The sequence below is a fragment of the Bombina bombina genome, chromosome 8 (assembly GCF_027579735.1).
Source record: "Bombina bombina isolate aBomBom1 chromosome 8, aBomBom1.pri, whole genome shotgun sequence".
NCBI classification, from domain to species: domain Eukaryota; kingdom Metazoa; phylum Chordata; class Amphibia; order Anura; family Bombinatoridae; genus Bombina; species Bombina bombina.
The window spans coordinates 326,762,356-326,785,840 of record NC_069506.1 but is presented as its reverse complement, the minus strand read 5'-3'; the positions used below and the strand labels follow the sequence as shown (position 1 = coordinate 326,785,840).

Sequence of the window (23,485 nt, the reverse complement as noted above, 5' to 3'; positions counted from 1 at the left end):
CAGTACAGCCAATCATGTCATGAGGGTGCAGTCAGAGCAGGAACATTTATGTGCAGTACAGCCAATCATGTCATGAGGGTGCAGTCAGAGCAGGAACATTTATGTGCAGTACAGCCAATCATGTCATGTGGGTGCAGTCAGAGCAGGAACATTTATGTGCAGTACAGCCAATCATGTCATGAGGGTGCAGTCAGAGCAGGAACATTTATGTGCAGTACAGCCAATCATGTCATGAGGGTGCAGTCAGAGGAGCATTCGTGTGCAGTACAGCCAATCATGTCATGAGGGTGCAGTCAGAGGAGCATTCGTGTGCAGTACAGCCAATCATGTCATGAGGGTGCAGTCAGAGGAGCATTCGTGTGCAGTACAGCCAATTGTGTCATGAAGGTGCAGTCAGAGGAGCATTCGTGTGCAGTACAGCCAATCATGTCATGAGGGTGCAGTCAGAGCAGGAACATTTATGTGCAGTACAGCCAATCATGTCATGAGGGTGCAGTCAGAGCAGGAACATTTATGTGCAGTACAGCCAATCATATTATAAGCACTGCTCTACAGAGAGCCAACTATTGCTGTCTCACTCATCTGTAGTTGGCTGCTGCAGAGGGTGCAATGCACACATGACCACAAATCGAATGTGCCTATGCACACAGAAGCAACGTCACTGTTAGTCTTTATACAAAGGGACTAAAAGCCACTATTGGGAGGACTTTTTTAAAGAGACATAAAACTGCAAAAAGTAAATTTATTAACTATTCCTTGTTTATAACGTTTAACCTGTACAAAGAGCAAATTCAGAGCAGCAATACACTACTGTGAGCTAGCTGAGCACATCTGGTATGTCAATGACAAGAAGCGTATGTGTGTAGCCACCAATCCTCAGCTAACTTCCAGTAGTACATTGCTTCTCATGAGTCTATCTAGGTATGGTTTTCAACAAATGACACTCAGAGAACAAAGTCAATTTGATAATAGATGTAAAGTCTCTTAAATAATGCTCTAAAGGGAATTAAACACTAAATACATTTCAGGCACCTCCCTATAATTATGGGGGCCTCCATTTTGGAACCTAGGTTTTACTGCTGGTATCATTCAAATACAGTGAAAGCTAGATTTCAACATGGCGGCACCCATGAGTAGAGGCAATACTATGCTAATAAAATGTATTCAGGGCCAAATTACAAGTGGAGTGCTTAATATCATTTTCATAAAAGTTAATGTGCGCTGCTATTACAAGTTGTCACCAATGCGAAAATGTAATGAGATAGCATCAGAACTTCGGGTAGTAGCGCAGCAATTGTGGCATGTTTAAATATATATGTATATGCTTTTATACCTTTATATTTATGTGTTAATATGTGTACAGTATATACCTATATATTTATGTGTTAATATGTGTATATACATATATTTATGTGTTACTATGTGTACAGTATATACCTATATATGTATGTGTTAATATGTGTATATACATATATATTTATGTGTTAATATGCTTATATACAAATATATTTATCTGTTATTATGTGTATATACATATATATTTATGTGTTATTATGTATATATACATATATATTTATTTGTTAATATGTTTATATACATATATTTGTGTTATTATATGTAAATACATATATATTTATGTGTTAATATGTGTATATACCTATATATTTATGTGTTACTATGTGTATATACAGATATATTTATGTGTTAGTATGTGTATATACCTATATATTTATGTGTTACTATGTGTATATACATATATATTTATGTGTTAGTATGTGTATATACATATATATTTATGTGTTATTATGTGTATATACAAATATATTTATGTGTTAAAATATGTATATACCTATATATTTATGTGTTACTATGTGTATATGCCTATATATTTATGTGTTACTATGTGTATATACCTATATATTTATGTGTTAGTATGTGTATATACATATATATGTATGTGTTATTATGTGTATATACCTATATATTTAAGTGTTAAAATATGTATATACCTATATATTTATGTGTTATTATGTGTATATGCCTATATATTTATGTGTTACTATGTGTATATACCTATATATTTATGTGTTAGTATGTGTAAATACATATATATTTATGTGTTAATATGTGTATATGCCTATATATTTATGTGTTAATATGTCTATATACCTATTTATTTATGTGTTAATATGTGTATATACCTATATATTTGTGTTAATATGTGTAAATACATATATATTTATGTGTTAATATTTGTATATACCTATATATTTTTGTTTTCATATGTGTATATACCTATATATTTGTGTTACTATGTGTATATGCCTATATATTTTTGTGTTAATGTGTCTATATACCGATATATTTATGTGTTAGTATGTGTATTTACCTTTATATTTTTGTGTTAATTTGTGCATATACCTACAGGGAGTGCAGAATTATTAGGCAAGTTGTATTTTTGAGGATTAATTTTATTATTGAACAACAACCATGTTCTCAATGAACCCAAAAAACTCATTAATATCAAAGCTGAATAGTTTTGGAAGTAGTTTTTAGTTTGTTTTTAGTTTTAGCTATTTTAGGGGGATATCTGTGTGTGCAGGTGACTATTACTGTGCATAATTATTAGGCAACTTAACAAAAAACAAATATATACCCATTTCAATTATTTATTTTTACCAGTGAAACCAATATAACATCTCAACATTCACAAATATACATTTCTGACATTCAAAAACAAAACAAAAACAAATCAGTGACAATATAGCCACCTTTCTTTGCAAGGACACTCAAAAGCCTGCCATCCATGGATTCTGTCAGTGTTTTGATCTGTTCACCATCAACATTGCGTGCAGCAGCAACCACAGCCTCCCAGACACTGTTCAGAGAGGTGTACTGTTTTCCCTCCTTGTAAATCTCACATTTGATGATGGACCACAGGTTCTCAATGGGGTTCAGATCAGGTGAACAAGGAGGCCGTGTCATTAGATTTTCTTCTTTTATACCCTTTCTTGCCAGCCACGCTGTGGAGTACTTGGACGCGTGTGATGGAGCATTGTCCTGCATGAAAATCATGTTTTTCTTGAAGGATGCAGACTTCTTCCTGTACCACTGCTTGAAGAAGGTGTCTTCCAGAAACTGGCAGTAGGACTGGGAGTTGAGCTTGACTCCATCCTCAACCCGAAAAGGCCCCACAAGCTCATCTTTGATGATACCAGTCCAAACCAGTACTCCACCTCCACCTTGCTGGCGTCTGAGTCGGACTGGAGCTCTCTGCCCTTTACCAATCCAGCCACGGGCCCATCCATCTGGCCCATCAAGACTCACTCTCATTTCATCAGTCCATAAAACCTTAGAAAAATCAGTCTTGAGATATTTCTTGGCCCAGTCTTGACGTTTCAGCTTGTGTGTCTTGTTCAGTGGTGGTCGTCTTTCAGCCTTTCTTACCTTGGCCATGTCTCTGAGTATTGCACACCTTGTGCTTTTGGGCACTCCAGTGATGTTGCAGCTCTGAAATATGGCCAAACTGGTGGCAAGTGGCATCTTGGCAGCTGCAAGCTTGACTTTTCTCAGTTCATGGGCAGTTATTTTGCGCCTTGGTTTTTCCACACGCTTCTTGCGACCCTGTTGACTATTTTGAATGAAACGCTTGATTGTTCGATGATCACGCTTCAGAAGCTTTGCAATTTTAAGAATGCTGCATCCCTCTGCAAGATATCTCACTATTTTTGACTTTTCTGAGCCTGTCAAGTCCTTCTTTTGACCCATTTTGCCAAAGGAAAGGAAGTTGCCTAATAATTATGCACACCTGATATAGGGTGTTGATGTCATTAGACCACACCCCTTCTCATTACAGAGATGCACATCACCTAATATGCTTAATTGGTAGCAGGATTTCGAGCCTATACAGCTTGGAGTAAGACAACATGCATAAAGAGGATGATGTGGTCAAAATACTAATTTGCCTAATAATTCTGCACACAGTGTATATATTTACGTGTTAGTATGTGTATTTACCTATATATTTATATGTTAATATGTGTATATACCTATATATTTATGTGTTAATATGTGTATATACCTATATATTTATGTGTTAATATGTGTATATACCTATATATTTGTGTGTTAATATGTATATATACAGTACCTATATATTTATGTGTTAGTATGTGTATATACCTATACTTTTATGTGTTAAAATGTGTATATACCTATATATTTATGTGTTAATATGTGTATTTACCTATATATTTATGTGTTAATATGTTTATATACCTATATATTTTTGTTTTCATATGTGTATATACCTATATATTTGTGTTACTATGTGTATATGCCTATATATTTTTGTGTTAATGTGTCTATATACCGATATATTTATGTGTTAGTATGTGTATTTACCTTTATATTTTTGTGTTAATTTGTGCATATACCTACAGGGAGTGCAGAATTATTAGGCAAGTTGTATTTTTGAGGATTAATTTTATTATTGAACAACAACCATGTTCTCAATGAACCCAAAAAACTCATTAATATCAAAGCTGAATAGTTTTGGAAGTAGTTTTTAGTTTGTTTTTAGTTTTAGCTATTTTAGGGGGATATCTGTGTGTGCAGGTGACTATTACTGTGCATAATTATTAGGCAACTTAACAAAAAACAAATATATACCCATTTCAATTATTTATTTTTACCAGTGAAACCAATATAACATCTCAACATTCACAAATATACATTTCTGACATTCAAAAACAAAACAAAAACAAATCAGTGACAATATAGCCACCTTTCTTTGCAAGGACACTCAAAAGCCTGCCATCCATGGATTCTGTCAGTGTTTTGATCTGTTCACCATCAACATTGCGTGCAGCAGCAACCACAGCCTCCCAGACACTGTTCAGAGAGGTGTACTGTTTTCCCTCCTTGTAAATCTCACATTTGATGATGGACCACAGGTTCTCAATGGGGTTCAGATCAGGTGAACAAGGAGGCCGTGTCATTAGATTTTCTTCTTTTATACCCTTTCTTGCCAGCCACGCTGTGGAGTACTTGGACGCGTGTGATGGAGCATTGTCCTGCATGAAAATCATGTTTTTCTTGAAGGATGCAGACTTCTTCCTGTACCACTGCTTGAAGAAGGTGTCTTCCAGAAACTGGCAGTAGGACTGGGAGTTGAGCTTGACTCCATCCTCAACCCGAAAAGGCCCCACAAGCTCATCTTTGATGATACCAGTCCAAACCAGTACTCCACCTCCACCTTGCTGGCGTCTGAGTCGGACTGGAGCTCTCTGCCCTTTACCAATCCAGCCACGGGCCCATCCATCTGGCCCATCAAGACTCACTCTCATTTCATCAGTCCATAAAACCTTAGAAAAATCAGTCTTGAGATATTTCTTGGCCCAGTCTTGACGTTTCAGCTTGTGTGTCTTGTTCAGTGGTGGTCGTCTTTCAGCCTTTCTTACCTTGGCCATGTCTCTGAGTATTGCACACCTTGTGCTTTTGGGCACTCCAGTGATGTTGCAGCTCTGAAATATGGCCAAACTGGTGGCAAGTGGCATCTTGGCAGCTGCAAGCTTGACTTTTCTCAGTTCATGGGCAGTTATTTTGCGCCTTGGTTTTTCCACACGCTTCTTGCGACCCTGTTGACTATTTTGAATGAAACGCTTGATTGTTCGATGATCACGCTTCAGAAGCTTTGCAATTTTAAGAATGCTGCATCCCTCTGCAAGATATCTCACTATTTTTGACTTTTCTGAGCCTGTCAAGTCCTTCTTTTGACCCATTTTGCCAAAGGAAAGGAAGTTGCCTAATAATTATGCACACCTGATATAGGGTGTTGATGTCATTAGACCACACCCCTTCTCATTACAGAGATGCACATCACCTAATATGCTTAATTGGTAGCAGGATTTCGAGCCTATACAGCTTGGAGTAAGACAACATGCATAAAGAGGATGATGTGGTCAAAATACTAATTTGCCTAATAATTCTGCACACAGTGTATATATTTACGTGTTAGTATGTGTATTTACCTATATATTTATATGTTAATATGTGTATATACCTATATATTTATGTGTTAATATGTGTATATACCTATATATTTATGTGTTAATATGTGTATATACCTATATATTTGTGTGTTAATATGTATATATACAGTACCTATATATTTATGTGTTAGTATGTGTATATACCTATACTTTTATGTGTTAAAATGTGTATATACCTATATATTTATGTGTTAATATGTGTATTTACCTATATATTTATGTGTTAATATGTTTATATACCTATGTATTTATGTGTTAATACGTCTATATACCTATATATTTATGTAATAATATGCTTTTATACATATATATATATATATATATATATGTATTTGTTTTTATGTGTTAATATGCTTATATATATTTGTGTTAATATGCTTATATACCAATATATTTATGTGTTAATATGTGTATATACCTATATATTTATGTGTTACTATGTGTATATACTTATATATTTATGTGTTAATATGCTTATATACCTATATATTTATGTGTTAATATGTGTATAAACACATATAAACACATAAATATAAATGTTTATAGTCATATACATATATATTTACTGGGAACACACAGTTCCCATAGACCACAATGTAAATGTACTTTTCAGTGTCATTTTTTTTTACACCCCACTCCCACCAACTTTAACCCCAAAAATACTGCCTAGTGCAGTTATTTTATTAAAATATAAAGATGCGGTCATCTTTATTTATTTATTTTAAATACACTAAACAGTATTTTGGGGCAGATTTATAAAATTAACCAGAGATCTGATTTCTGGTTAATTTTATAAGCGCTAATTGCTACAGCGACTTTTATAGCTGATTAATTATTGCGCGCCCGCAAACACTCCACTTGTAATCTAGCCCTCAGTGTTTAATGTAATTTAACGGGATGGGCAGGATGTTCTTTGAGAAAAGGATTATTAATTAAACACTTTCAGATATTGAACATTATGCTGAATAAGAGCATATAAATTACATTTTGTAAAGTGGTTACTGCAGCCTTTTTTGTTTTTTATCAGTTTTATGTGTTTTTAAACACATTTTGTATTTCTTTTCACTTTCTCATTTGTGGTCCTCATTTTCATCTCTGTTTTTGTTTACTAGATCCTACTTTATGGAGCCAGGATCATGTTCGTCAGTGGCTGGAGTGGGCTATTAAAGAATATGGACTGATAGAAATTGACACATCCCTTTTCCAAAATGTGGATGGAAAAGAACTGTGTAAAATGAACAAAGAAGATTTCTTACGGGGCACATCTATGTATAATACAGAAGTTCTACTCTCTCATCTCAGCTACCTCAGGGAAAGTAAGTGTTTATCTATTTGATCAGACAAGCGACTCCACTAATGCGTGACATCAACAAAATATCTGAACATTAATTCCTGCAATTGCACCATATTTCTCATTATCCATACACAATAACAGTTTAAAGGGATAGAAAGGTCAAACATGAAATGTGCATTTCAATATGAAATATAAGCATTTTTGCAATATACTTTCATTAGCAAAAATTATTTTAGTAAAAGTTATGACTGTTTTTCAGAGGCATACGCACATATCCTTTGAAGGCCTGTGTACCAGTATTCAAACACAACACCAGTAGTGGCTTTAATGACACAAATTAACTCTTTAGAAGCAAAACACACAACTGCCAGCTCTCTGACCAGGCATGTTGTTTGAATGCTGGTGCATGGCCCTCACGGGATATGTGCGTAAGCCACAACTGACTGGTGCCTAACCTAATACAGCTGACTGGTGATTAACCTAATACAACTGACTGGTGACTAACCTAATACAGCTGACTGGAGACTAACCTAATACAGCTGACTGGTGATTAACCTAATACAACTGACTGGTGACTAACCTAATACAGCTGACTGGAGACTAACCTAATACAGCTGACTGGTGACTAACCTAATACAGCTGACTGGTGACTAACCTAATACAACTGACTGGTGGTGACTAACCTAATACAGCTGACTTGTGACTAACCTAATACAACTGACTGGTGACTAACCTAATACAGCTGACTGGAGACTAACCTAATACAACTGACTGGTGACTAACTTAATACAGCTGACTGGTGACTAACCTAATACAGCTGACTGGAGACTGACTGAAGACTAACCTAATACAACTGACTGGTGACTAACCTAATAAAGCTGACTGGTGACTAACCTAATACAACTGACTGGTGACTAACCGAATACAGCTGACTGGAGACTAACCTAATACAACTGACTGGTGACTAACCTAATACAGCTGACTGGAGACTAACCTAATACAACTGACTGGTGACTAACCTAATACAGCTGACTGGTGACTAACCTAATACAGCTGACTGGTGACTAACCTAATACAGCTGACTGGAGACTAACCTAACACAGCTGACTGGTGACTAACCTAACACAGCTAACTGGTGACTAACCTAATGCAGCTGACTGGTGACTAACCTCATACAGCTGACTGGTGACTAACCTAATACAACTGACTGGTGACTAACCTCATACAGCTGACTGTAGACTGAATGAGACAAGTAAATGTTTCCAGTGCACCATCGTTACCTGGTGCCACATGGAACATAACTTGCGAGCCGCTCTTTAATCTGCTGGAAGTAAGAGGGAGAGCTCAGACCTGAGTGCCTTTTCTGCCCTCAGCATTGGTGCAACAACTTAGCAAACCTATCAATTAATAAGGTGGATTCCATTCACTAAAGCTCAATTAAACAACTGCTATTGCGCTTTATTTGTGCACGGCATGATGATAATTGTAGGCTACATGTCACGCATAGTTTTAACGTGATGTCATCAGCTTCAGCAGCGCAAGGAGGCAATGTCTTTGGGTCAGATTCTCTAAAGCTCTCTGGTCTGTTGAGATTCTATTAAATGCCTCATCAGCATTATGCGGCCCCTCAGGGGTTGTTTTAAAGGCATGAGTTTTTGAGAATTGGGCCCTCTGTATACTAGGCAGTTACTGTCTCCATGCACTGCAGTGGGTAGTCTGTGTGGGCAGGGCTGGGAGCCACTGCTTCAGGTTCGCATGTAGAGGGTTCCAATTCTGTGGTTATAAATATATATACTATTTTGGACCTGGTTATCACTACTAGGAAATGTTGGTAATTTGTAGCTTTAAAGGCCATGATACCCAAATGTTGAAATACTTGAAAGTGATGCAGTATAGCTGTAAAGATCTGACTAGAAAATATCACCTGAACATCTTTATGGAAAAAAGGAAGAGATTTTACCTCAAAATGTCCTAAATATTCACTCCCCACTGTAAAGGGAATTTAAGCAGCCAGTCAGGATGCTAGTCACAGGACTTGCTAGGGAGTGTGCATCTGGCATGTGCAGGCACAGTCATGTTATTTTCCTATTCAGTTTAACTAAGTTCTATGAAATCTCAGGAGATCACAGCAAAGGCAAACCATTACCTTAGCACTGCTGATGTTGATTGGCTATTGTTGTTTTTTTTTTTTTTTCAAACTTGCAGCTGGACAGCAACTGAAGGATAACTGTTACCAGATCACTTACTCTGGTGAGCTGAAGACATTTTGAGATAAAATATCTTCCTTTTTTACATAGAGATGCTCAGGTGATAGTTTCATGTCAGCTTTTTACAGTTATACTGCATCACTTTCAAGTGATTTATCATATGAGTATTATGTCCCTTTAAGTAAAGTTCTTTATTTAAAAGTTTGGTTTTATTTTCCTTTTAATTAATTAAAAATAAATATCCTTTATTTTCATGTATTTTGTCACTTAAAAGAAAATTCCCTGGGTGCACACATTAATGAAATCTGCTGCACAAACCTATGAATATTCTTGTAAGAAAAACTATGGACTCCACGGGGTCGCTTTATGAAGCAGCGAATGCTGCTTCCGACCCTCTCCACTTCAGTTCCGCCTGAAGCGAAAGTTAAGAAGCAGCGGCCCTAAGACCGCTGCTCTTTAACTCACCCGACACCTCTGATGTGGCGGCCAGCAATCAGCCCGATCGAATACGATCAGGTTGATTGACACCCCGTGCTAGCGGACGATAGGCCGCAAATCTGTAGGGGGCGGTATTATGTGTGCTGTCGGCATTTATCGATGTGCGGCGGACATGATACGCTACATCATATCATGTCCGTCTGAACAATAATAATTTGACCCCCACCTCTCATCTGAATACAGAAATGTCATACAAAAGTCTAAAAATCATTTCAGTGAAGTTGCACAGCTGGGGGTCAAGCACACATCCCTTTCTTTGTGTTAAAGGGATATTCTTTTGTGATTCAGACAGAGCATTTCATTTAAAGGGGAAACAAGCTTCCTCTTTACTCCTATTATTCTATTATAAAATGTGATTCTTGCTCATGGTATTTTTTGTTGAAGAAATATCTAGGTAGGTGTCTAGAGCAGTATGTGGCAGAAAATAGTGAGAACAAAGAGAATGTTATAATATACTGTGCGTTACTTAGAATGTCGTTTAAAATGACATCTTCTATTTGAATCATGAAAGAAAAATGTTGGGTTTCATTTTCCTTTACATATTAAAGGGACATTACAGCCCAAATTGGAATCCACATGGATGCATTTCAGTTTTGAATAGAAGCATTTTTGTAATATACATGTGTTAGGTAAAATGCTTCTAATAAAAGCTACTGCGGTTTCAAAAGTGTATTTAAGTATGCACCGTGCACCAGCATTTTAAACAAAGCACTTGATCATAGAGCATAAAGTGCTTGTACCATCTAGTAATGACTCCGTTTGTTAACTGCTGACATGATATAAGCCCCACTAGCCATCTGAGCAGCTGCAATATTTAAAATGCTGGGGCACTGAGAACATCTAGCTATACTTCACATGCACATGCAGAGAAAAATGCTGCTAACATTAAAACAGTGATAACTTTTACTAGAAGCAAGTTTGCCAGTTGATGTCAATTACAAATTTGTTTCTATACAAAGATGTAATTCATCTATGTGCATTTCAGTTTTGACCAGAATGTCCCTTTAATCAGTGGCTGAGCAATGAGGAAATAAAATTGCTATGAATTCACTTCACCTTGGCACTTTCCTTGTTTCCTGCAGCCTCACTTGTATGATTAGTAATTTTGCATTTTATTGCCCCACACAAGGAGAACAGGAAATAACTTATACCGCCTCTACTTTCCGGAGCATAAAGCAGACATCTGTATCCCATGTGTCACAAATCTAACCAATCTCATCTACAGCTCAAACACTAATGACCTCTGACCTGCCGACCACTGAGGTCAAAGAACAGTTTGACAGCAATTACTTTTTGATAGGTTGGCATTTAATTAGTGAATTAACTCTTTCTATTGAAAATAAATGTCTTATAACAAAAGTCAAAACTTGTCTTAAAAGTCGTGTTTTATTATATATTATTTTAATTTTCTTTTTTAACATTCACACAGTTTATTCTAAGCCTCCTACTCAAACAATGTCTGTCATTTAAGTATTTTTTTTTTTACAAACAAAAATACATTTTAACAACAGTAAATAGCAGATAAATAATATCACTGTGCCCTTAAAACATCCCACCACTAGTTGTGAACATCATTCAAGTGAAATATCTATTTTTCAAGCATTTTACATATTTTTAAAAAATAATACTAATAATTATATTTGTTTTCAGTGGTTAGAATTAAATAATATTTTAATTCAGAGAACATTTACAAAAAACAGTGAAACATTTAAAAAACACTGAAGTTAATATTAAATATTATCCATATACATTTTCAGTATACAAATATGACTCACACATAACTAGTTTATAAAGTCTTAAATTAAATTAAACTTCTTAAACCTCTTAAATACTTTCATAGTGATCTGCTTTTGAGTCTATGCGGCCGAATTATCATTGTGCGAGCGGATATGATCCGATATTGCGGATCATGTCCGCTGTACATTGATAAATGCAAACAGCATATGTTCTCGTCATTTATAATTTCACCAGCAGTTCTTGTGATCTGCTGGTGCAATTCCACCCCCTGCAGATTCGCGGCCAATCGGCCGCTAGGAGGGGTTGTCAATCAACCCGATCGGTTGATTTCTGGCGATGTCTGTCCGCCGCCTCTGAGCAGGCAGACAGGTTATGGAACAGCAGTCTTTAGACCGCTGCTTCATAACTTGTGTTTCCGGAGAACCTGAAGGCTCGCCAGATACACGGGACATCAAGCTCCATACCGAGCTTGATAAATATGCCCCTATATATGCTTCAGAACAAAATATACAAAGAGAACAAAATAAATTTGATAACAGAAGTAAACCAGATTATTTTTGTATTTTTTTCTTAATTTCATACTCTACTAGAATACTGAAAATTAATTTTGTCTTCCATGCATGTACAATATGGAATTATGGACCTATGGAGTTTTCCTGTTGGTTTAGTTCAAATTATAATAGTTTAATTATAAAGTGTCACAAGTCTTATTGTTTTGTGTATTAAAGGGACATAATATTCACATGCTAAATCACTTGAAACTGATGCAGAATAACTGTAAAAAGCTGACAGGAAAATATCACCTGAGCATCAATATGTAAAAAAGGAAGATATTTTACCTCATAACTTCCTCAGCTCATCAGAGAAAAAAAGTTATACTCAGCTGCAGCCCAGCTGCAAGTAAAAAAAAATGAAGAAATGAACATCAGCCAATCAGCATCAGCAGTGCTGAGGTCATGAACTCTTTAACTGTGATCTCATGAGATTTCATTGTAAACTTCCTTACACTGAATAGGGAAATAACATGAGAGTGCACGAGGCTCATCCCTTCGGCTGTCCCGGGACAGACGTACTGATATGCTGCTTAGAAATCCTTTACAATGGGATGTGGCTACTGAGGAACTTTTGAGGTAAAATATCTTTCTTTTTTACATAGAGATGTTCAGGTGATATTTTCTAGTCAGCTTTTTACAGTTATGCTGCATCACTTTCAAGTGTTTAAACATTTGGGTATTACGGCCCTTTAATGAATAATAAAAAATCGTCAATTACTAAGCACCATTTTTACAAAGTTTTATCTCTTAAAACTATTTTGATACAGCTTCAGAAATTTTATAGATCACTATAAAAGTGTTGAAGTAGGAAGATGCTCTAGAAGTGAAAAAAAATCTAATGTTTATCAATAAATTGTATGTGTTCAAATGATATAATACGGTAGTCAGTGGTCTAGAATCTCTAAGAATTAAAATTAGGATAATATGCACGATTGTGTGATCCCACTGACATTGCCAAATACTCTGAATTTGAGTTTAATGTCAAAAAGGATGTAAATTACTTGTCTAACTATTGATTCTTTTAAACTCACTTAAAGGGACATAATACTCATATGCTAAATCACTTGAAACTGATGCAGTATAACTGTAAAAAGCTCACAGGAAAATATCACCTGAGCATCTCTATGTAAAAAAGGAAGTTATTTTACCTCAAAATTTCCTCTGCTCACCAGAGTAAGTTCTGTGTAAAAAGTTATACTTCAGTTACTGCCCAGCTGCAGGTAAAAAAAAATAAAAAAGAAGAAATAAGTAGCAGCCAATCAGCCTCAGCAGTGCTGAGGTCATGAATTCTTTTACCGTAATCTCATGAGATTTCACTTAACTCTCATGAGATTTCATTGTAAACTTCCTTAAACTGAATAGGGAAATAATATGAGTGTGCACGAGGCTCACTCCAGCATGTCTGTCCCAGGACAGACAATGATTTCCTGCTTAAAGTCCTTTGCAATGGGGTGTGAATACTTTGAGGTGAAATATCTTTCTTTTTTACATAGAGATGTCCAATTGATATTTTCTAGTCAGCTTTTTACAGCTATCCTGCATCACTTTCAAGTATTTCAACATTTGGGTATCATGGCCCTTTAAAGGGAATTTAAACATTTTTGGTTAGATTCATCAACACTTAATATTCATTAAAGGGACACTAAAACCATTTTTTTCTTTCATTATTCAGATAGCGCAGGCAATTTTAAGCTACTTTCTAATTTACTCCTACTATAAATTTTCTTTCTTTTGCTATCTTTAGTTAAAAAGCAGGAATTTAAAGGCCCATTTTAGGTTCAGCACCCTGGATAGCGCTTGCTGATTGGTGGCTACATTTAGCAAACCAATAAGCAAGCATAAACCAGGTTCTGAACCAGAAATGGACTGGCTCTTAAACTTTACATTCCTGCTTTTTAAATAAAGATAGCAAGAGAACAAAGACAAATTAATAGGAGTAAATTACAAAGTTGCTTAAAATTGCATGCTCTATCTGAATCATTAAAGAGGTTTTTTTTGTTTAGTGTCCCTTTAAGTGTGTTCTTGCTTTTAGTATATATAGGGCAGATTACAAATGGAGAGATAATTTATTGCGCACCATTAAATTGGCGAGTTCGTCTGTATACGCGTGCACAATAAATAACCAGACATTACAAGTGACTGGTTATTGTTACAGCGAGCTTGCGGTAGCAATTAGCGTTTCGAAAATTAACCAGAGATCAGATCTCTGGTTAAATTTCACAATATGCCCCAATTGCCCCCAAGATACAGTGTAGAGTAATTTTAAAAAAAACAGTCATGAGGGGTTAAAGTGAGTGGGAGTGAGGTGTTAGAAAAAAAAACGGCACTGAAAAGTGCCTTTACATTGCGGTCTTTCGGAAACTGTGTGTTCTCTTCAAATATATGTATATGCTTATATACATATATATTTATGTGTTAATATCTGTATATACATATATATTTATGTGTTACTATGTGTATATACATATATATTTATGTGTTAGTATGTGTATATACATATATATTTATGTGTTACTATGTGTATATACATATATATTTATGTGTTAATATGTGTATATACATATATATTTATGTGTTAGTATGTGTATATACATATATATTTATGTGTTAGTATGTGTATATGCAAATATATTTATGTGTTAGTATGTGTATACATACATATTTATGTGTTACTATGTGTATATACAGATATATTTATGTGTTACTATGTGTATATACATATATATTTATGTGTTACTATGTGTATATACATATATATTTATGTGTTAATATGTGTATATACATATATATTTATGTGTTAGTATGTGTATATACATATATATTTATGTGTTAGTATGTGTATATACATATATATTTATGTGTTACTATGTGTATATACATATATATTTATGTGTTATTATGTGTATATACATATATATTTATGTGTTACTATGTGTATATACATATATATTTATGTGTTATTATGTGTATATACATATATATTTATGTGTTACTATGTGTATATACCTATATATTTATGTGTTAATATGTGCATATACATATATATTTATGTGTTAGTATGTGTATATACATATATATTTATGTGTTAGTATGTGTATATACATATATATTTATGTGTTACTATGTGTATATACATATATATTTATGTGTTAATATGTGTATATACATATATATTTATGTGTTACTATGTGTATATACATATATATTTATGTTATTATGTGTATATACATATATATGTATGTGTTAGTATGTGTATATACAGATATATGTATGTGTTACTATGTGTATATACAGATATATTTATGTGTTAGTATGCTTATATACATATATATTTATGTGTTATTATGTGTATATACAGATATATTTATGTGTTATTATGTGTATATACATATATATTTATGTGTTACTATGTGTATATATATATATATTTATGTGTTACTATATGTATATACATATATATTTATGTGTTAGTATGTGTATATACATATATATTTATGTGTTATTATGTGTATATACATATATATTTATGTGTTACTATGTGTATATACATATATATTTATGTGTTATTATGTGTATATACATATATATTTATGTGTTATTATGTGTATATACAGATATATTTATGTGTTACTATCTGTATATACATATATATTTATGTGTTACTATGCTTATATACATATATATTTATGTGTTACTATGTGTATATACATATATATTTATGTGTTAGTATGTGTATATACATATATATTTATGTGTTACTATGTGTATATGCATATATATTTATGTGTTAGTATGTGTATATACATATATATTTATGTGTTACTATGTGTATATACATATATATTTATATGTTACTATGTGTATATACATATATATTTATATGTTACTATGCTTATATACATATATATTTATGTGTTACTATGTGTATATACATATATATTTATGTGTTAGTATGTGTATATACATATATATTTATGTGTTATTATGTGTATATACATATATATTTATGTGTTACTATGTGTATATACATATATATTTATGTGTTACTATGTGTATATACATATATATTTATATGTTACTATGCTTATATACATATATATTTATGTGTTACTATGTGTATATACATATATATTTATGTGTTAGTATGTGTATATACATATATATTTATGTGTTAGTATGTGTATATACATATATATTTATGTGTTATGTGTATATACATATATATTTATGTGTTATTATGTGTATATACAGATATATTTATGTGTTACTATCTGTATATACACATATACATTCATATATATTTCAATTTGCTGCTCATTGCTGCACAACTTACCCCCTTTGCTGCGCTAGGTTCTCCTGCCGTGTCTCACAGCATCAGGACAAGCCTCCTATTAGAGCCTATTGAAGCGCGCTCTCGTGAGCGTAAAGCTTCTGTGCAATGCTGGTATTTTGTGTTCTGGTATTACTGAGTGGAGTGCAAATATCATGCTTGCGTAAGCAATATTTTGTGCTCCACTCGTAATCTTCCCTTAGTGTTGATAAATGGCCCAATACATAATATCTCACACAGCTATCGAGAGAACTGCTAGTAATGCAAATAAACAATACGTGTGGTTCTGTAAGTGCTTAGATTTGTTATATATATTTGTTATATATCTGTTATATATATGTGTTATATATTTGTTATATATTTGTTATATATATGTGTTATATATTTGTTATATATTTGTTATATATATGTGTTATATATATATTTGTTATATATTTGTTATATATCTGTTATATATATTTGTTATATATTTGTTATATATATGTGTTATATATTTGTTATATATTTGTTATATATATGTGTTATATATTTGTTATATATCTGTTATATATATTTGTTATATATTTGTTATATATATGTGTTATATATTTGTTATATATTTGTTATATATATGTGTTATATATTTGTTATATATTTGTTATATATATGTGTTATATATTTGTTATATATTTGTTATATATATGTGTTATATATTTGTTATATATTTGTTATATATATGTGTTATATATTTGTTATATATCTGTTATATATATTTGTTATATATTTGTTATATATATGTGTTATATATTTGTTATATATTTGTTATATATATGTGTTATATATATGTGTTATATATTTGTTATATATCTGTTATATATATTTGTTATATATTTGTTATATATATGTGTTATATATTTGTTATATATTTGTTATATATATGTGTTATATATATATTTGTTATATATATGTGTTATATATATTTGTTATATATTTGTTATATATATGTGTTATATATATATTTGTTATATATCTGTTATATATCTGTTATATATATTTGTTATATATCTGTTATATATATGTGTTATATATATATTTGTTATATATCTGTTATATATCTGTTATATATATTTGTTATATATTTGTTATATATATGTGTTATATATATTTGTTATATATTTGTTATATATATGTGTTATATATATTTGTTATATATTTGTTATATATATGTGTTATATATATTTGTTATATATTTGTTATATATATGTGTTATATATATTTGTTATATATTTGTTATATATATGTGTTATATATATGTGTTATATATTTGTTATATATATGTGTTATATATATTTGTTATATATTTGTTATATATATGTGTTATATATTTGTATGTCTGTTTTGCTTTGTTAAACTAATATCGCTGGATAGAGCAAAAAAAAGACACAATTGCCTGTGTAAAGCATTTCATCTTGTGATTGTGTCTTCCTTTTGTCAAAGGTGACAATGTTGTCTTGTTTTTCATTTTATTTATGTATTTATTTGTTTACTTTTTTCAAGTTTTCTTTTGTGTAGATGTTAAAATGGAATTTTTTTTGTTTTTATTTAATTATCTTACAAATAATTGTGATGCCAGTGTCCTTGACAGTGGAAATAGTTCTATGTGGCTGGGAAAAAAACAAGGGGGAGGTAACAAACTTTTATGAATTATGTATTTTTCCTGCACTGAGGTAGCAGCAATTTTTTTTAGCGATATATTAGTTTAATAAAGGAGTTTTATTGAATCAAGGCCTTTGAGATTGTAATATAAAGTGTTAAACAATATTTATAAACAAAAAAAAACGGTGCAATATGCTTTCATTATTTATTTTGTCCCCTTTCCTATAATTTAATGCTGAAAAATGTGGGTTTTCCAATTCCTGTGGAAGTGCAGACATCAGACGTAACACTGCTATAGACGCACAGTCATTGTTTGTACACACTGGTGACCCATTAATGACTGCACCTAATCGGCCTCAGCAGAGAAAAAACCTGGGTTACAGCATGGCTAACCCCACTGCTTTAAGAACAATAAAACTTTTCAGGCTAAGCTATGCTTTTAACACATCATTCTATCTAGCATTTATTTAGTGTTTAATATACTTTAAATGTAAGATAGCAGCCCCTAGAAGTGTAAAAATGGAGCCAGCCTATTTTTGGTTTAGCACCTGGGTAGTGCTTGCTGATTGTAGTCTAAATGTAGCCACCAATCAGCAAGCGCTACCCAGGTGCTGAACCAAAAATGGGCCTGGCTCCTAGGCTTACATTCTTGCTTTTTCAAATAAAGCTACAAAGAGAACAAAGACAAATTGATAATAGGAGTAAATTAGAAAGTTGCTTAAAATTGCAGCATGCTCTATCTGAATCGCGAAAGTTAAATTTTGACTAAACTATCCCTTTAAGCACAAAGCTAATTTGCCCGTCACAGAACAATTATTTTTTCACAATTATGTTGATGTTACTTGTTACATAGATTGGTTCACATGAGCTGTTTACATTGTAAACAATGAGGCCAAGGACCCATTGGCTCTCTGAACATGTGCTAAGACCCCAACTAAATCTCCTAAATATTAATTCACTGAACAGAGCACAGATCTTTACGGCATCTAGACATCATTTATGTATTCCAAATAAACATATATGTATCAAAACAGAGCAAATAAGATCCAACACTCACTCTCATATAGCACAGCTGCCGGGGTGCATTTCAACTTCCTCCTGTATATAGTAACTTCAATTCAGAAGGCACTTTCCACTTAAAAATACCCTTCTATTCAGTGGTATAAGGGTATTTTTAAGCAGAGAGTGCCTTCTGGATTGCATTTACTAATTTACTATATATATATATATATATATATATATATATATACCTCCAACAAAAGCAGGTACTCACCGGGTTTGAAGTGGCAAGGTGCCTGCTTTTGTTGGAGGTCTATGAAATATGTTGCTGAGCACCCCGGTCTAAAGGAAAGTATTGTGAGTGCTAAACTGCTGTGTCTTGATTTTATATATATATATATATATACACAGCAGGCAGAGCATAGAGAAGAAGGGGAATAAGGGGGCTTAGCTGAGGGGCCCCACAAATTTGTCTTGCCCAGGGGCAGGGCTTCAATATTCAAAGGGTGACCCTAATATATTATCTTGGAAGATATGTTCTTTATTCTAATTACAGCCTTTAATGTTCTGCTATGAAATACTATAACACATTTATTTCCTTTTATTCAGGTAGCTCCTCATTAAGTTATAATGCACCAGCACATACAGAACAGTCTTCACGTGTAACAGCCAAGGAGGGTAAGTGCTGTGTGTTTACGTCATTCACTTTACATTTAGCCTATAAAGGATGATTCTGCGTGCTCACGTCTAGTAACTGATGTATTTTTTACCTGTTTCTGTTCAAACCATAATGACAAAATGTTTTTATCTGGCTTCAATATTAAGAAAGAAGTTTTATGTCTAGAAAAAAATCCACCTTATTGTATTAAACAAAACACCTGTTATTTTCTGTGATTTTTCATTGTTTACTTGTTTTAGAAAAAGTACAAGGTCTCCATTTGTTTTAACTATATTCCTATTCTTACAATGTAAATGTGTTTTTTTATTAACTCATTGACTGCCGGAGGTTTTTTTATATATTAGGTATTATAGTAATATATTGTAGACCGTTCTGACACCCGAGAGGTTAAAGGGACAGTCAACACTAAAATTGTTATTATTTAAAAAGTTAAATAACGCCTTTTCTACCCATTCCCCAGCTTTGCACAACAAACATTGTTATATTCATATACTTTATAACATTTAAATCTCTATATGTCTGCCTGTTTCTAAGCCAGTACAGACAGCCTCTTATCACATGCTTTTGTATTTGCTTTACACAACAGGGGAGAGCTAGTCCATGTGAGTCATATAGATAACATTGTGCTCATGCCCGTGGGTTCTGCACAACACAGATAAAATGCAAGTCAATAGATAATAAATAAAAAGTCATGTGATGAGGGGGCTGTCAGAGGCTTAGATACAAGGTAATCACAGAGGTAAAAAGTATATTAATATAACAGTGCTCATTAAGCAAAACTGGGGAATGGGTAATAAAGGGATCATCTATCTTTTTAAACAATATATTTTCTTAGTTGGCTGTCATCTTAAAATCTTCCAAATTACAGCACTCTAGGAAGGTTGCTGCACTGTTTTCTTAGAGAGGGGTCCTCGCTAAGATTATGTATCACATTTTATCAGCTTTACTCAGTCAGACTTTCCAGCGACTATTGACTCAGCTATAGAATAAATATTTTCATTGTTTCTTATCATTGTGTGATTTGTGGTGTTAGTGAATTGCTGTTGTATGTTGAAATGCTTTAGCCAAAAGTGACATTTAACTATCTATAATGCAGTGTGTATCTGAATGAGTCAGTTATAAACGGGGTCAGTTCAATTACAGCATGAAATAAAATCACATGAAGCTGGATGTAGGTTTTTGGCAATAGGTTGGAAAAGGAAATAGTTATTGAAGGCCAGATTACAAGTGGAGTGCAAAATATCACTTTCGTTCAAGTGATATTTGTGCTCCACTTTGTAATAGCACACGGAATTGTGCGCTAGTATTACAGGTTAGGTGCAATGCGAGCGTGACCTTGTGTTCACTTTGCACAGAAGCATTGCACTCACAAAAGCACGCTTCAATAGGCTCCAAGACTCCCAGAACCTAAGCGCATCGAAGGGGGTTAGTTGCTCAGCGTTTGGCAGCAAATTTAAATATATATTTATTAGTATATATATACATATATATATACTGTATATATATATGTGTGCGTGTGTTAATATGTGTATATACACATATAAACACCTAAATATATATGCATATAAGCGAATACATATATATTTAGAGGTAACACAGAGTTGCCATAAACCACTATGTGATAGCACTTTTCAATACTGTTTTTACTCTAACACCCTGCACCCGCCAACTTTAACCCCTTTATACCTGCTTTTTGCAGGGGGTTTTTATTAAATAAAAATGCTACTTTTTTATTTTTTTTAAAAAAAAGAATATTTTTTATTTTGGGGGCAATTGGGGGTTATTTTTAAAATCAACCAGAAGTCTGACCTCTGGTTAATTTTCTGAGAGCTAATTGCTACTATGAGCTTGCGGATTTGCCCGTTTATGGGTGTGCGGTAAATTAGCGTTCCACTTGTAATCTAGCCATAAGTGTCAATAATAATGGAATCTAATAACAAACATTCATGCAAAGGACAATTAATTGAGCGCTATTTGCTATTTTTTTATGTTTAAAAAAGAGCATGCGGTCCAAAACAACTATGTCATTTACTTCTATTATCTAATCTGTTTAGTTCTCTTGATATCCTTTACTGAAAAGAATATCTTGGTAGGCTTCGGATCAGCAAAGCACTGCTGAAAGCTATTTGCTGATTAGTGGTTGCACTTATATACAAGTGATAATTGGATCACCTGATGTGTTTAGCAATATCCCTGTAGTGCATTGCTGCTCCTTTAACAAAGGATACTAAGAGAATGAAACAAATTTGTTTGTAGAAGTAGAAAAGAAAGTTGCTTAAAATGATATGCTCTATCTGAATCATGATAGAAAAAAGTTGTTTCACATAGTAACATAGTAACGTAGTAGATGAGGTTGAAAAAAGAACGAAGTCCATCAAGTTCAACCTATACAAATCTAAAATACTTACAAAAAATCTCCAGTTAAGCTTAAATCATCCCACTAAAAGGTGACCCATTTAATGCTAGCAATCATATCCATGAATGTTGTTTCTACAAGAAATGTATCCAAACCATTTTTAAATGTATCTATTGTATTGGCATTCACTACCTCCTTTGGTAATGAGTTCCACAATTTTATTGCTCTTACAGTGAACAAAACATTTCCGTTTCAGGAGATTGAATCTCCTTTCCTCCAACAATTTTCTTGGAATAAACAGAGCTTCTGCCATCTCTGTATATGGGCCTTGAATATATTTATATAAAGTAATCATGTCACCTCTCAAGCACCTTTTTTCTAGAGAAAACAGACCCAGTTTGGCTAGCCTCTCCTCATAGCTTAAAGCAGGGGTGTCCAAACTTTTTTGGAAGAGTGCCAGATTTCATGAAGTGAACATGTGCGAGGGCCGACCATTTTGCCTGACATTCTTTGAACCATTCTAAAATAAATGCAAATTAACTATTTTATGCAAAGTTTATTGAAAACTGCATACTTTTACATTTTGTGACTTGGATGACAAATCTAAACAGGTGTTAAATCACTCTGCCTTTAATATAAAAAATCAGGAAGCTGAAATATGTCAGGAACATTGTAAAGTACATTACACAAACTAATAAAGGTTGTCTGTCAACTTTTAAGTTCAGAAAATGTGAACAGGAACATAACACCAAGTATACATGTGTACATTGAATTCCTTATAAACAGCCACGTCAAACCAGAGATCTCAGGAGTCCTGAGCGGCGCTCAGGGACTCACTGAGCGGCGCTCTGGGACTTAACTGAGCGGCGGTTGGGGACTCACTGGGGGGCCGTATAATGTATATTTGTAAAATTATCTGTGGGGCCATATCAGTCCGGTACTCGTGCTGCAATTGGCCCGCGGGCCGGACTTTGGACATGCCTGGCTTAAAGGGACAGTCTACACCAGAATTTTTATTGTTTTAAAAGATAGATAATCCCTTTATTACCCATTTCCCAGTTTTGCATAACCAACACAGTTATAATAATATACTTTTAACCTCTGTGATTATCTTGTATCTAAGCCTCTGCAAACTGCCCCTTT

At 33.3% G+C, this 23,485-nt stretch overlaps 1 protein-coding gene across 2 annotated transcripts in view; it reads left to right on the top strand.

The window, feature by feature from the left end:
* Positions 1–23,485, top strand: part of FLI1 (Fli-1 proto-oncogene, ETS transcription factor) — a 202,779-nt gene that overhangs the window by 125,849 nt on the left and 53,445 nt on the right. For both annotated transcript variants that reach the window (XM_053691552.1, XM_053691553.1), the window contains exons 4-5: positions 7,166–7,369; positions 19,917–19,985. In XM_053691552.1, coding sequence (XP_053547527.1) covers positions 7,166–7,369; positions 19,917–19,985 — 273 coding nt within the window. The remainder of the gene's footprint in view (positions 1–7,165; positions 7,370–19,916; positions 19,986–23,485) is intronic.